Raw genomic sequence first — 14,779 nt, 5'->3', positions numbered from 1 at the left:
CGGCTGCGACTTTTAGCCGCCCACACCCAATTCCATACATTCCGGCGACCAAAAGAAGCAAAAAGTACCACGACGCTGACCACGAAGCGGGAGGAGATTGAAGTCGATTTGGATGGTACCACGCCCCCTCCCAACTCCTTCTCTCTTCTCGGGGGTAAAAGATTCTTCCCAGAAATGCGGCGCGAGCCTTTCTTTTGCCGCGCAGCTTTGGGGTAGAGGGGGGGGGATATCAAGCGAGCTGAATCGAAAACACCCTTTACTCGTCCATCAATGAAGGAAAACAAAAATGCCCTTAATTAGCGGTGCGATTTATATAAATCCCCTGATCTGGGCATCAATATTCACAAAAGCTGTGTTGTCAGGCAGGGCAATCTATCGGTCCTAAAAGACTCCTCTTCTGTTATGAACATTTTTTGTATCACGTGTTATCGATATATTCATAATATTAATAATATAAATTATCTTGCTGCCCGCAGGCGCACCAGCAGCCCCTCCCCTACGCCACGGCTCTGCCCTATGCGGCTGCCAGTGGCGGCGGCCGACCCGGCATGCCGATGGCCTACGCCGACGCCACGGGCTTCTTCGGCGGCGCTGCGACCATGTCGCCCTACGGCACCGTCATGGCCCCTCCCTACGCTGCCGCCTACGCCATGGCCCCGAGCGCTGCCTCCCCACCTCCCAAGGTCTCACCTTCACCGCACGCGCACGCACCACCGCACACGCACACCGCACACGCACACACCGATGTGTGCTTACTCGTCTACGTTGTTGTGTTTAGAGAGAGCCGGTGATGGTTAAGGAGGGTCCGCTCTACTTCAACGACTCCGCCGCCTGGAAGAAGCTGTACTGCAGCCTGCAGTCCGATGGCCGCCTCGGCTTCTCCGAGCGCCAGGACAAGAAGCAGGAAAAGACGGTACCCGGTCCCTCCCAGTTGCTGAGACGACGACAACGGAAGAAGAAGAAGAAGAAGATGATGATGATGATGATGACGACGACGACGACGACGACGACGGCTAATGCTGTTTACCTCGGGGTTGGTGGTGGTGGTGGTGACAGATCAACCTCACTGCCAGCGCGGTGGTGAAACTGGAGGACGGCTATATTGCGGTCGACGTGCCGGGTGAGACCAAGTTCTTCCTCAACGCCATCAACCAGGCCGCGCTCAAGGAGTGGCTGAACGCACTCAACGACGTCATCAAGATCAACAAGGTTCGTCGTGTGCGGTGGTGCATGTGCGGGTAGTGCGTGTGTGGTGGTGCGTGTTCGTCCGGATGATGTTGAGGCATGAAGCTAACGGCCATCGGCCTTACATACAATAGGAGATGCAGTACCAGTACAACACCTACCATTACCACACGGCCGCGCAGGCCCAGGCCCAGGCCCTCACACAGTCGCCGCCGGCGTCGGCGGTGTACGGCCACATGGCTGCCTCCGCGGGTGCCACGGTGGTGGGCGGGTCGAGCGGGTCCTACATTCCGGGGCCGGGGCCGGTGCCGGTGCCGCCCATTCCCACGCACATACAGAACCTGCGCGAATCGCACAAGTCGGGCTCGGGGCTCCGGCTCAGCGGCAGCGGCAACCCCGAGCTGGCCGCCGCCGCCGCTGCCGCGGCCTCTGAGCAGCTAGCGGCGCCCACGTCGGGGCAGCTCATGCGCCGGGGCAGCTTGGGCAAGGACCCCAAGCAGCTGCCCGCAGCCCCCGCCGCCTCCAAGCCTGCTAACGGCCCCTCCCGTACGTTTTACTGACACACACGACACACACGCCGACACGACACGGCACGACACATGGCGCTGACCACACGACTACACAGGGCTGTCGGGCGGAGCGATTGATGTGTCGTCGGTCGCGCCCGCCTCACCGCGAGACCGAAAGGAGTCGGACGAGGTGACGCGGCTGAAGAAGGAGGTCGAACGGCTACAGCTGGCCAACATCGAACTCACGCGAAAACTCGAGAAAGCCCAGAAGGACGCCAGCGCAGGTTTGCCTACCCCCCCCCTCTCCCCTTTTCATCGCGTCCATTCATTCATTCCTTCCATTCTTCATTCTTCATTTCATAGCCATTGACGGTCTCATGGTTCAAGAGAACTCTCTTTTCGTTTTTTTCTTTTCCTATTCTTCATTGCGTCGTTGCTCGAGCGCTGAACAAAGCCATGGATCGTCGTTGTGCTGTTGTTGCTCTCTCTTTCCCTCTGCTTTTGTGATCCAGGCCCCGTGCGTACGACGTCTGCGTCGGACCTCATAGGCAAGGCCTCCGTCGAATTCATGGTGGCTGATACGGGCATCAACATTGATGTGAAGCGAGGTACACTTCATCATCTTCACCACCATCATCTTCATCGCCATCATCATCATCTAACGCGATTAATGGAAACGTTCTCTTCAGACACTGTCGAGTTTCACGAGAGATTGGGCGGCGGTGGCAGCGGAGCCAATGTCTACAGATGTACAGTTAAAGGGTGAACATCTCCTCAAACCACACGGCACCGGTCGTGTCAGCCACCGCACACGACACGACACGACACGACACGACACGACACGACACGACACGACACGACACGACACGACACGACACGACACGACACGTGGTGGCCAAGGCTAAGACTATTTCCACGACCTGTCAATGCAGACTGTCCTTTGCGGCCAAGGTGATGGACCTCACCTACGCGCAGGCGGCGGATATTGAGCCCATGATGAAGGAGATCGCCATCATGACCGATCTGCGCCACGACAACATCGTTCGTTACATCGGCAGCGACTGCAACATGGCCAAGAAAGAAGTACGCCACCACCACAGCTGTTTATGTTTGCGTTTGTGTGTTTGTGTGTTTGTGTGTTTGTGTGTTTGTGTTTGTAATGTGTTGTGTTCTGATTGGTAACAGGTGCGGTTGTTCATCGAGCTCTACTCGGGCACGCTGAGGGACGTGATCGAGAGTCGGACGGTACAGGGTCGCCGCTTCACCAAGCGGGAGATCGTCGACTGGGCCTTCCAGGTGTCCAAAGGGCTCAACTACCTGCACTCCAAGAGCATCATCCACCGCGATCTCAAGGTTCGCCTCTTGATCTTTACAATAATAATAATTATAATAATTATTCGCATTATTATTAATAATTATTTTTCTTATTTATAATTATGGATTTTAGTATAACCAAATGTTGATGGCACACCACCACCACCACCAGAGCGACAACGTGTTCGTTACGTGGGACGGTCAGAAGAACCCGAAGAGCATGCATATCGGCGACTTCGACGTCTCCAAGATGGTGGAGAAGGGCAAGATCTCCTTCACCCAGAACGTCGGCACACGTACGGCCACGGCCCACACAATCGCTTGGATCAGATCTATTTATCTTATCTCATTTATTTATTGGCACACTGCAGCGGGGTTCATCGCACCGGAGATCATGAGCCAGAGCGACGGAAGCAAGGCCCAGGCCTACGGCTTTGAAGCTGATAGTGCGCTTGTCCTTGCTGCGCTCTGCCCGCACACGACACACGACACACGACACAAGACACACACGTTTGGGATGTTGCTCATCGGCGGTCCTCCGCATTGTATCGACAGTCTGGTCGTTCGGCATGCTTCTGTTCGAGCTGATGACCATGAAGCGACCCTACCACGACGTGGCGCCCCTTCAAGTCTCGGAGACGAACGCGCAGGGAGTACGTCCTGCTTTGCCGGCGGACCTGGACGAAGTTGAATTCAAGGTACTTGTCTTCTCTCTCTCTTTAATTAAAGTATTCATTCTCTAGAAATAGGAATCATAAACAACATACATAGGTTCGCGTTTTCTAACCAAAGAGTGGATATTGGTGTTTGATGTGTTGGCAGGACTTGATCAAGCTGTTTAAGCAGTGCACCAACAAGAAGGCCACACAACGGCCCACAAGCAAGAAGTTGATCAGCTCGCTCAGCAAGATGTAGGGCGAAAATTACCCAGTTTATGTATTTTTTTTACAAAATGATGTTGTTGCTCGTGACGTGATGGTGGAGAGGGTTACAACTTGTCAGTTAAAAAGAGAACTTTATGCAGCACAGGTGCAGCAAAAAAGATTGACACTCCCCCGCCGGGATTTGAACCCGGGTCGTCCGCGTGACAGGCGGAAATGCTAGCCAACTACACCACAGGGGACTTTATGCAAATATGGTGTTAGGGGGCTATCACCAACGAACGGCAGCATTTCGTAACCGAAGTAGCGGAAGAGGCCGCCGACACGGTTTGGAGCTGGTTCGCTCGTGGAGGTGATGCGCACCCAGGCCTTCATGTTGCCGTGGTCAGTTGACGCTTTTCCGTGGACACAAATTCCCTGCACCAGCGAAAGTCCTGACCGTTCGGGAAAGCCAGGTTTGACCGAACGCCATTGGTCACGAGTAGTAACCAAAGTGCAGGGGGGCCACAATAAAAAGAAGCCACCCTTCTCTTCTTTTCACAAACATACCCGCACCAACACCTTACTCCTCACCTTCCTACCTACCAACCTACCAACATGGGCTCCTGCGCAGGCTGCGGCGGATCGATGGTCAAGTCTCACCAAGTGCGTAGGCCGACACAGCTCGACTCATTTCCTTCTCTCTGAAGCTCACAACCTAACCATCGCCGGCTTAGGTCGAGTGCAAGGCGGGCTGCACCCTGACCGTCTGCCATTTGTGCCACTCGACGCCCCAGGCTCGCATCGGAACCAAGTGCCCCAGCTGTGGCAAGATCGCCTCCTGGTCCAAGAACTGAGTTCTCTCTTTCTCTCTCTCTCACCCACTCTCTCTCACCCACTCTCTCGTGCACGGCGCAAGCACCGCATCGACAACCCACCAAGAGCCTGCAAGAGAAGAGCTGCAGAGAAAATAAAAGAGCTGTGTACCCCAAGCAAAACGCCTCAAATTGCGTGCAACCGCCACCACTTGGCTGCCGTGGGCGATGCTGACGTCAGCAAACCGAAAAAAGCAAGGTCGCCTCTTTCCCCAACAAGAACTGTGTAGAAGTGTAAGTGGCCACCGCCCCTACAAGAGGCTGCTGAATGCTTGACATGTACGCCCCAGGTATGGCTCCTGTAAGGCAACGTTGATTGGTGCCCATTAACAACTCCATTCTAACAAATCTACGCCTCTTTTCAAGCTTCCAACGCCGCCCCGGAAGGTAACCTTTAATCAAATCAATCCCAATTGAGACAGATTTGTCATTGATCTCAAGTGCTAACGGCGATTCGCGGCAATTTAGTGTTTGTGGCTGTCTGCTCCTTTGAGGGGTGTGAGCCCGGCGATCTCAGCTTCGAAGAAGGCGATTACATCACTCTAATCGCAAAAGTACTTGCCCCCCCCACAAAGCCTGATAACTCTACTCCGTGCCCATTTGGTGCTACTCACCACCACGGCACTTGGCAGGGCGACCCAGGATGGTGGCAGGGCACGTGCAACGGGCTCACAGGAGTCTTTCCGTGCAACCACGTTGAGCCGGTCGACGCAAGTCTTGTCCAGGCAGCGAGCTACAATCCCACGTCCGCCACCACTTACAACAACAACAGTTCTTCTCAACGTAGGCTCTTCTTCACCTCTTCTTCTTTCAAATGCCCCTTAATGAATGGGTACATACTAATGATGATAAACCATTCGCAGCTCAAGGAGCAGGAGGAGCTGGTGCCGATCTGGGCTATTGCATAGCCTTCAGCGATTTCGAGGCTGTCGAGGTGGGCGACCTGGGCTTCAACACCGGTGATCGCGTCAGAATCCTGTCCAAGGACCAAGGTGGCTCTCTTTTTCCACCACGTACGCGTTCTTACTCATAGTGCTCTGATGATGTGCGTCTTCAGGCGACTGGTGGTACGGCGAGGTGCACGGCTGCCAGGGCATCTTCCCCAGTAACTTCGTCGAAGAGGAAGGACAACAGCAACAACCCGCGAGCCAGGAGTACAGTAGTTCGTATACCCCAGAGCCTGCCTACAGCAGCAGTAGCTACGCGGACCAGCAATACGGCAGCTACGCCGCCCAGCCCGAGGAGCCGCAACAACAACAACAGTCCTACGAAAGCAGCTACGACTACAATCACAACAACTACAACAATGACGACGAAGAGTGGGCGACCGACGACACGGGCGACTACTCCTATTCTGACAGCTCCTACTCGCAACCAGCTGCTGCTGCTTCCGAGAGCTCCTACACGCAACCAGCTGTCCAGCCTGCCTGGGAGGCCCCCGCGAAGCCCACGCCACCGCCGGTGGCCCCCCGAAACCCCCCGCCGCCCGTGCCCGCGCCGTCTTACGGCTACAGCTCCTCGTCAGCGACCGCTGCCCCGCCCAAGCCGGCCGCCCCGTCGTTCATGCAGCAGCCACCTACACTCGCGACGCCCCCGATGGTCCCGGCCGTCAAGCCCGCCGCCCCACCGCCGTCACTGCCAGTCCCGGCTTCGTCCCCGTTTGGATACTCGCCGGCCGCGCCCAAGCAGGCGCCGGTACCGACCCCGACTCCCTATGGTGCGCCGGTTGGGTTCAGGCCATCGCCGCCGTCGTTCGGCGGTGGATTCCGAGGTGCAGGCGGGAGCCTGACGCCTCCGCCGCCTGGGCCGCCCCCTGCTGCGGCTGCAGCACCGCCTCCGCCTGGGCCGCCGCCGCCGCCGGTGGCCAGTGCGTCGGCCATGCCGGACACAAAGGGCCGCGGAGCGCTGCTGGGCAGCATCGAAGGTTTCTCCAAGGGGAAGCTCAAGAAGGCGACCACCAACGACCGCAGCACACCCATCACCAGTTGCGTGCGCCACTCGACACGACACGACACGACACGACACACGCGCCACCCACGCCACACGACACACTCGGAGTGGATACTAATGTCGGCTACACAGAACCAAATGCAGCGGGCAGAGGAGCCCCGATGGGCGGAGGCGCATCGGCTGGCTCGGCTGGCGGCCTGTTTGCGGGCGGCATTCCGAAGCTCAAGTCGGCCTCCGCCTCGCCGTCGGCGTTCGGAGGAGCTCCCGCCGGTCGTGGAGCTGCCCGTACGAGCCCCAAGCCAGACCACTCATGAGGCGTGTTGCGTTGGCCAACCATTTCTTCTTTTCTGCTCTACAGCTTTCAGACCGTCGCCCGGGCCAGTCGCTGCGGCACCCACCAGGCCTGCCCCGTCTCCTGGAGGTATAGTACCATGCCCTGCCATGATTCGGAAGACTCGCACAGTTTTGAACATTCGTTGTTCGTGCGTGGTGCCGCACACAGGCTTCAGGCCGGCGTTGCAGGGGCCTCCCGGCGTCGGCCGCCCTCGGCCTGGACCCTCCTTCAGCGGCGGAGCGCCAGCTGCAGCGCCGCCCGGCGACGGTCGACCCGGACCCAACCCCAACACGCGACCAACGACTGGGGCTGCCGGGGCCTCAGCAGGACGAGGATTTGGCGGCAGCCCCACTCCCGGCCCCAGGTTCGGCGGCACTGCGCGTGCGCCCGTCGCCGGAGCGCCCACCAGCAACCCTCCGCCGTCAACTGGGCCGGCGCGCTTCGGCAGCCCTGCGACCGGCGCTGCGGCCCCGCCGCGCTTCGGCGGCGTCGGCCCCTCGCCCACGGCTGCGCGGTCTCCGGTTGCATCGCGCTTTGGCGGAGGCGGCGCCAGCGGCCCAGCTCCATCAGTGGTGGCCTCACGCTTCGGCGGAGGCGGCGCCAGCGGCCCAGCTCCGTCACCGGTGGCCTCACGCTTCGGTGGCAGCATCGCCCCCCAAGCCGACCCTGCGCCTTCGCCGGTGGCCTCACGCTTCGGCGGCGCGGCGCCTACGCTCCGAGGCCCACCCGGCCCGGCGCAGGGCGGGTTCCCCAGGCCTGGGCTGCCGTCGCCGGGAGCCGCCGGCAGACCCGCAGCTTCGGGGCGGGAGTCGGGCGGTCCGACCCGCACTGCGCCGCCGCAAATGGGCAGAGCTGCCAGGCCGCCAGTCGGGCGAGGCAGTGGCTTCACCGGTGCGCCGGGAGGTGGTCCCAGCGGCTCGGCCTTTGGCGGTGGTGGTGCTCCGGGCACGCTGAGGAGGCCCGGCACCGGGGCTGCGCCGTCCCCATCTGGTCCGCCGCCGACCTTTGGCGGCAGAGGAGGGTCCGGAGTGGCGCGAGGCGTCCGGCCCCAGAGCCAGACGCCGCAGCCACCAAGCTCCACGGGACCAGCGGCAGGAGGCAGTTTTGCCTCCAGGATGCAGTTCTTCCGGAATCAGTGATCGAGAAGAGTCGCATAGGAGACTCGAAATGTGGTCATCGACCTTCTTCTTCTTGAATCAATCTTTCGTATGGATAGAACGTTTGTTGTGGAACGAATAAAAGAACAACTGGCTTCAATTTAACCCAGTAATGATAAGGGGCGAGCGACTTTGCCCAGTCGTGGTATGGTGCGAGAGCTCAGGTGACGATGCCAGCGGGCTCACTGCGGGCGGGAGAAGCGGGAGGATTGTTCCATGAAGGAGATCTCGAGGGCGGAGAGGGCCTTCATCTGGGCCTGCAGTTTGGTCTCCTGCTCCTTGAGGGCCACCTTGTTGGGCTCCACCTGGAACAGCTCGGCCAGCTGCGCATCCGACAGCGAAGTGACCTTGCCCTGCACAGCGCCCCACAGGTCGCTTTGCCTACAGCACACGAAATCAAGCCCGTCAGCCAACAGCTTCACTTCGGTGGAAATTTTCTGTGTGGGGAAAATAGAGGAGACGTACATGGGGACGAAGAAGAAGTTGTGAAACTTGAGGAGCACGTTGGTGGAGACGCGGTCCTTGATTTCCTTGTAGAGGATGCGGGCTAGGGCGGTCACCTCCTCCTTCTGTTGGTAGAGGTTGAGCGAGTTGCTCTTTTCCGGGAACGTGTGCTCGCTGAAGCTGTTGGTTACATGTCTGTTGGGTTAGCCAGCAAGACTTGCATGCAACCAATTACTAAAATAGGCAAAGCTGGTGACGACGTACTGGACCATGTCCCAGTAGATGATCTGGGTGCAGAAGAACTCGTCCTGGCACTTCTCGAAGCAGTCCTGGGCCACCTCGTCCACAAAGTTCATGAAGAGCACCTTCACGCTGTGGATGAAGTAGGGGAAGTCGCCCGAGTTCTCGTTCATGACCACCTTGTCAGCGTGGCCGGTCGAGTGTCGGTTGTTCCGCGACACGCTGGCCGCATTGGGTCGTAGCGTAACTGCAGAGTTTCGTGCGTGTGCGTGAGCGGTCGCGTGGGTGTGAGCCGCACAGGCCAAGCGAGCTGGGGGGGGAGGGCGACGTACAGGTGGAGGTTGCCAGCTTGCTTGCGGGGCCGTGGTGGGCACTCTTCTTCATCTTCTGCACGGCCACCATCTTGTCGACGATGTCGACGAGCCTCTTGAGGATGTAGACGGCCCTGTTCTTGAGCTGCTGGATGAGCGGCTTCAGAGTCTTCTCCACCTTGCGCTTGGCCAGATCGCTCGCCACCCAGGCAAAGTTCGAGACCGTCGAGATCTTGGTCGGCCCGGCCGAGCACGCCACGTCATCCATCGTCACCAGTCCCATTTCTGCGTTTACAGAGCAGCGCCGACATGTAAGTTACTTTGTAACATATTTCTATTATGTTGGCTCAATATGATATGTACCGGTGTGGTCGGTGATGGCGCGGAACTGTGATAAGAGACGCTCGAACTGCTGCTTGCCATAGAGCTTGTTCTGGGTGTAGGGGATGTTCCACTCGTCGGGGTAGAGCATGATAGGGCGGAAGCTGAGGTCCAGCCAGTCGCCCACCTCGGGAGTGTCCATCTCCTCCTCGAGCGTCTGGCCGTTCTGGGTGGGAATGCCGTCGAGGGTGCCCTTCACCAGGCGCTCCAGGTTCTGCAGGAACGACATGGCGTAGGCCGTGGCAAGGGTGCGCAGCCTGCCGGCCTCCATGCTCTGCAGCTGGTCCGCCACGTCATGCAGTTTCTGTACAGCCACACATCAATATATATATCAGCACCTGAATGACCTCACCAACGGTCATGCCAAGAAGACGCTGTGTTCGTACGGCCATGATGGAGTTCTTCTTGGTGGAGAGGTTCTTCAGGATCTCGGGGATCACCTCGAGGTAGTGGCGCCAGCCCTGCTCCAGCAGGTAGCGCCTCAGCGCGTGGGCGCCCACAGCATTCATATGCCTGTGCAATGGATCATGGTGTTTAGACTTTCTCATCGTTGTGGGTGTGGTGGAATTCAAGTAGGGACTACCTTTTATCGTACTGGAGGGACTCCAGCTGCTTCAGGTCGTCCTTGATGGAGTCGGCGATCTTGTCCTTGAAGGCTGGTATATGGGAAGGGGGGGGAGCATGAGAGGTGAAGGTGAGGGTGAGGGTGAAGGTGAAACGCACTCTGGGCCTTGGAATAGACGGGGCTGCTCCCGGGCTGGAAGCTGGTCAGGAAGGTGCGGCAGTTGGGCTGGAAGCTGTAGAGGTATTTGTTCACGTCCTTCGAGGTCAAGATCGTCTTGAGGTGCTCCTGGACATACACAACACGTTAGTACACTCTACACAACACTACTTCATTTTTTTAACATATATTTCCACATGTAAGAGGAAAGAGGAGCGCTACGTGCCTGGAACTTGGTGTAGACGAAGACAGTGCGGTGGTACTTAGGGTCGATCGCCTGGACCACGCGCGGCATGACGTAGGTGGGTGTCGCCGCCTCCTCCACGGCCACGATGAACCGCTCGGCGGGCGTGATGAGCTCCAGGATGGTCTGTTGCATGCGGGCGCTCTTCTTGTCCTCGCTCGGGGTCTTGCTCCTGCGGCCACGGCCCTTGACCGCCTCCGTGCCAGAGTCCGCGCCATCGTCGCCCGCCGCACCGGCCTTGTCGTCGCCGCCCGCCACGCTGCTGTCGCTCGACGGCGGCGCCTTGGCCGGCGATGGCGGCAGGGCCTGGGCCGCAGCGGCAGACGCGGCGCTGGCCGCGCCGCCTTCACCCTCGGCCGCGATCGAGGAACCGGCGACGGCCTCGTCTTCGCGGTCGGTGTCGGTGTCCTCCTCGTCCTCGCCCAGGAAGTGCTTGGACGAGGGCACAAGCGCGGGAGTGTCGATGAGGCACATGTTCCACACCTGACGCCACTCGTAGTTGATGTAGATCGGCACCGTGCTGTACACGTTCCTCTTCTGCATCTCCTTGCCGACCTCGTCCACCGGAACCTACATGGTTGTGGTGACATATTCGTATTTTACAACAAAATGTCAACATAAAGTAGTAGTTGAGTGGGTGGTGGCGAGATACCTCGACGTCCCGGCAGAACTCGGGCGACTTGGACCAGAGGAAGTCATCGCGCTTGACGGTGACCTTGGGGTCGGCACAGGCCGGGTTGTTGAGCAAATTGATCTGCACCGGGCGCTTGGTGGGCTTTCGTGCACAGGGGTCAAGGAAGGATATACAAACACAGACAGGAGTGTGTCGTTGAGCGTGTGACTGGTGTGTTGTGTGATAGAAAGTGCGGCAAGGGCGAGAGGTGCTTTGGGGGGGGGGTGATTATTGAGGATATCTTTGGTGTAGGAGTGGCCGAGAATGGCCTCCAAGAGAGCTGTCTTGCCGTGGTTGTTCTGGCCGATGAACACGAACTCGGGCGGGTCGAGGCTGGTGTTCAGCCTACACGACCACAACAGGAATCGTTCATTAAAGAGTGGGGGATCAAGTAAGAGTGGGGATGGCGCACTCTCTGGCAAGGCCCATGATCTTGCTAAAGGTGTCATAGAGCTCAGGCTGGTACTCCGCGAAAGGCCTAATGACCCAAGATGGCGATCGTTAGGGGGGGGGGTATGTTGATTGGGATGATCATCCTTTCACAGTGCGTACTTTCTGTTGAGGTCCATGGTGAGAGATCTTGACAGGCCGCCTTTCTTTACAAACCCGATGTGAGGGTGTCTCTTCTTGATCCAAAGAGGGCAGCTTTTGATCCACTGTTATTCTTTTTTTCCCTCCCCACCAGTCTTGACCCTTCCAGTAGGACCCGCGCCAACCTTCCTTCTTTGGCACCTTCCTGTTTTGGGCCGGCAAAAAAGACAACCAATAAAACACAGTAAACGAGCAAAGAGAAAATACAGAAGGAAAATAGGAAACTTACGAAGAAACATTCGATTCGACTTCGCACAGAGATGGCGACGATGCGAGCCGTGTGGCTCATCAACGTGGGCAAAGATAGCCAACCCACGGCCATCCTCTCGCGGTACTCTTTTATTGATCTCGATTTAAATAAATGAAAAAGTGTCAATATTGATTTTTGTTATTTCTTATCATTTATCTATTTATTCTACACACAGACGCTTCCCCACAGTGGAGAACCGGGTGCGGCTGTCGCACACGGAGGGCGGGTACATGCCACCACCGCCCGACGCCGACTTTGCGCGGCTGTTCGTGAACGCGCTCGCCGCGCGGACGTCGCCCACCAAGCAGGTCCTCGTCATCACCAAGAAGGCGCCTGCACTCTCCTCTTCGTCAATGACATCAGTCCCTTCTCCTCCTTCATCTTCTTCTCCCTCTCCACGCGCGCCACCGGCGCTGCTTTCGCTCGACCCGGTCGTCTTCATCTCCCGAAGGAAGGCCGACGGGTCGGAGCTCTACTTTGTGGGCCTGCCGGAGGTGAACCGATCACTGCCGCGCCTGAGCGACACTGCGCATTCCTCTCATTCCTCCTCTTCTCAGCCCTCCTCCACGCCGACTTCGACGTCTTCCGCCTCGACGCAGCAGCACGACCAGCTCCTCGAACTGTACGCACGCGCCACCTTCTGGTCTATAGTGTCTTGCTTGAGGCCTCACCCACAACACCTTCAAAACCACAACCACAACCACAACCACAACCACAACGGCAGGCCTTGCGTCACGGCTACGCTCTGTCTGCTCGAGGACATCGCCAATTTTGCCTCCATCTACGAACCTCCCTACGTGCGTGTTTCCTCGAATCACAATCATGCGTGTGCGTGCGTGGTCACTAATGCGGAGCCGCCAATACCCACACACGCGTAGGAAGCCAAGCACATGGCCGAGCTGCAGATGTACATCAACTGCTTTATGCCCTTCGGAACGCCCTCGGACACCAGCGTGCCCAACATCAAATCCATCAAGCGATTCGGCTTTCCCTCTGGCCTTCAGACGCTCACCGACCTCAAGGCACACGACACGACACGACACGACACGACACGACACGACACGACACGCACACGCAGCAATTCTGTCATGTTGTGTTTGCTGACGTGTCCCCGATTGTGGGGGGGGGGGTATAGCGGCCGGCGTGGAAGCCCTACCTGTACAAGGGGAAGCCGCGGCTGGAGTTCATGATACGCGAGGAGGTCAAGGCCTCCCAGTACGACAGCGACACGGTGCCCGACGCCTGGCAAGTCCATGGCACCATCTTTTGCAAGGTTTCCGCTCCGCAACTCTTTCGTTGACATTCTCGGCATTCCATTGATAGCACACGCACACGCACCGCCGCACACAATGACCCAACAGGCGGACATAGAAGGGCTGCCGGAGATTACGGTCACGTTGTCGCTGCCGACCGGGGCTGCCACTGGCAAGCCCACGGCGCGGGTGGAGGACTTCATCGTGGACTCGCGCGTGCGGGCCACCGACGTGACCGCGCTCAAGAAGCTCACCTTCACCCCGCCCCTGGGCCAATACCCGTTGTGCACCTACACCGTCACGTCGCTGCCCAAGCTGCCCCTGCGCGGATTCTACCAGATGAAGGTAGGCCGCGCCACTTCCGTGCGACACGCACACACACGCACACACACACGCGTACAATGCTTACTGGGTGAGCCTGTTCCAGGAAGTTGATGCGACAAGAAATGAGGTGAAGGTCTTGGCGCAGCTGAAGCTCGACGACGCCGTCAACAACGACTTCGAGTACTGCGAAGTCCACGTCCCCTTCCCCAATCGGTACCCTATGCGTCACCCACGAAACGACACGCAACACGACACACGACACACACGACGTTCTTATATATTTTGCCTGTTAATGGGCCACGGTCGTGTAGCGGGCAGATCACCAGCGTGCAGGCATCGCCCACGGCCGGCAGCGTGGTGCTGGACGACCGCAAGCAGACCCTGAAGTGGGACGTGGGCCAGCGATTCGCCTCGCGCAATCTCGAGGTGGCCCTGCCCGCATCCGTCGTCTTCGACGGCGTATCGCGGTCCACCGACATATTCGACCCCTTCTGCACCGGAGCCAGTTGCTATGTCCAGGTACGCACACGCGCACCGCACACGCACACGCCCAACACCACCGCACACGTACTAATCGACCCGAGCCCCCCCCCCACAAGGCTCACTTCAAGGTGATTGACCACACGCTGAGCGGTATCAACATCGACCCGAAGAGCGTGGTGGTCAACCCCAGCACCAAGGTGCAGGTGGTGGTCATGCGCGAGACCGTCGGCAATCAGTACTTTGTCTGGAACTCTCTAGGTTCGTTTTGTTGCTCGGTTGGTTCGCTCTCTCGTGCTCACACCATTGCGCACACGACGGACACAGGCCAGGGACGATACGCCGTGAGCGAGTGAGGCGGGGGAGGAGAGTGGATGATGGTGGTCGTTGCCACGGGTCCGCTGTAACATTTGGCCAAACAGCGAGCTGCAGCGCAGTGCGTCGAGCAACGGCCAATCGTCTCGCCTCCGCCATAAAGGGAAATAAGGGAGAAGGGGGAGAAAGCAATGGGAACCGAACCGGGAAAAATGCGGCAAGACAGAATAAGCGCAAAAAATATAAAAACCAAAGGCGGGGTTTGTTGCTCTTTTTTGCCGGCGGATCAAAGAAGGCGCGAAAAATCCAGATCACGCACGTCTTCAATTGGGCTCGCAAGTGATCGCGTGTAGGAGCCTCATTCAAGG

The 14,779-nt window shown here is 58.3% G+C and overlaps 3 protein-coding genes and 1 pseudogene across 3 annotated transcripts; 3 read left to right on the top strand and 1 right to left on the bottom strand.

Annotated features, from left to right (window-relative positions):
• Positions 1-548: 548 nt before the first annotated feature.
• Positions 549-3,923, top strand: ACA1_071310 (annotated as a pseudogene).
• A 1,648-nt stretch (positions 3,924-5,571) lies between these two features.
• Positions 5,572-8,166, top strand: ACA1_071300 (SH3 domain containing protein; the record flags this gene model as incomplete). The annotated part of the gene is made up of 7 exons (XM_004352985.1): positions 5,572-5,575; positions 5,619-5,735; positions 5,801-6,438; positions 6,480-6,514; positions 6,612-6,727; positions 6,838-6,978; positions 7,196-8,166. 7 exons carry the CDS (start codon positions 5,572-5,574, stop codon positions 8,164-8,166), a joined length of 2,022 nt encoding a protein of 673 aa, XP_004353037.1.
• Positions 8,167-8,366: 200 nt separating this feature from the next.
• Positions 8,367-11,767, bottom strand: ACA1_071290 (dynamin family protein; the record flags this gene model as incomplete). Its single annotated transcript, XM_004352984.1, has 13 exons — positions 8,367-8,565; positions 8,650-8,823; positions 8,893-9,115; positions 9,201-9,464; positions 9,543-9,864; positions 9,947-10,073; positions 10,144-10,216; positions 10,284-10,410; positions 10,532-11,095; positions 11,178-11,300; positions 11,513-11,543; positions 11,611-11,676; positions 11,751-11,767. The coding sequence occupies 13 exons, from the start codon at positions 11,765-11,767 to the stop codon at positions 8,367-8,369; spliced, it is 2,310 nt and encodes a 769-aa protein (XP_004353036.1).
• Positions 11,768-12,049: 282 nt separating this feature from the next.
• Positions 12,050-14,452, top strand: ACA1_071280 (adaptor complexes medium subunit family protein; the record flags this gene model as incomplete). Its single annotated transcript, XM_004352983.1, has 10 exons — positions 12,050-12,120; positions 12,215-12,661; positions 12,764-12,836; positions 12,918-12,992; positions 13,175-13,312; positions 13,401-13,637; positions 13,720-13,829; positions 13,928-14,135; positions 14,216-14,357; positions 14,424-14,452. 10 exons carry the CDS (start codon positions 12,050-12,052, stop codon positions 14,450-14,452), a joined length of 1,530 nt encoding a protein of 509 aa, XP_004353035.1.
• Positions 14,453-14,779: the final 327 nt, after the last annotated feature.

This window comes from Acanthamoeba castellanii (assembly GCF_000313135.1).
Source record: "Acanthamoeba castellanii str. Neff unplaced genomic scaffold scf7180000084603, whole genome shotgun sequence".
Taxonomy (NCBI): domain Eukaryota; phylum Discosea; order Longamoebia; family Acanthamoebidae; genus Acanthamoeba; species Acanthamoeba castellanii.
Note: the sequence above shows the minus strand (reverse complement) of the source record. Positions and strands in the feature narration are given on the sequence as shown.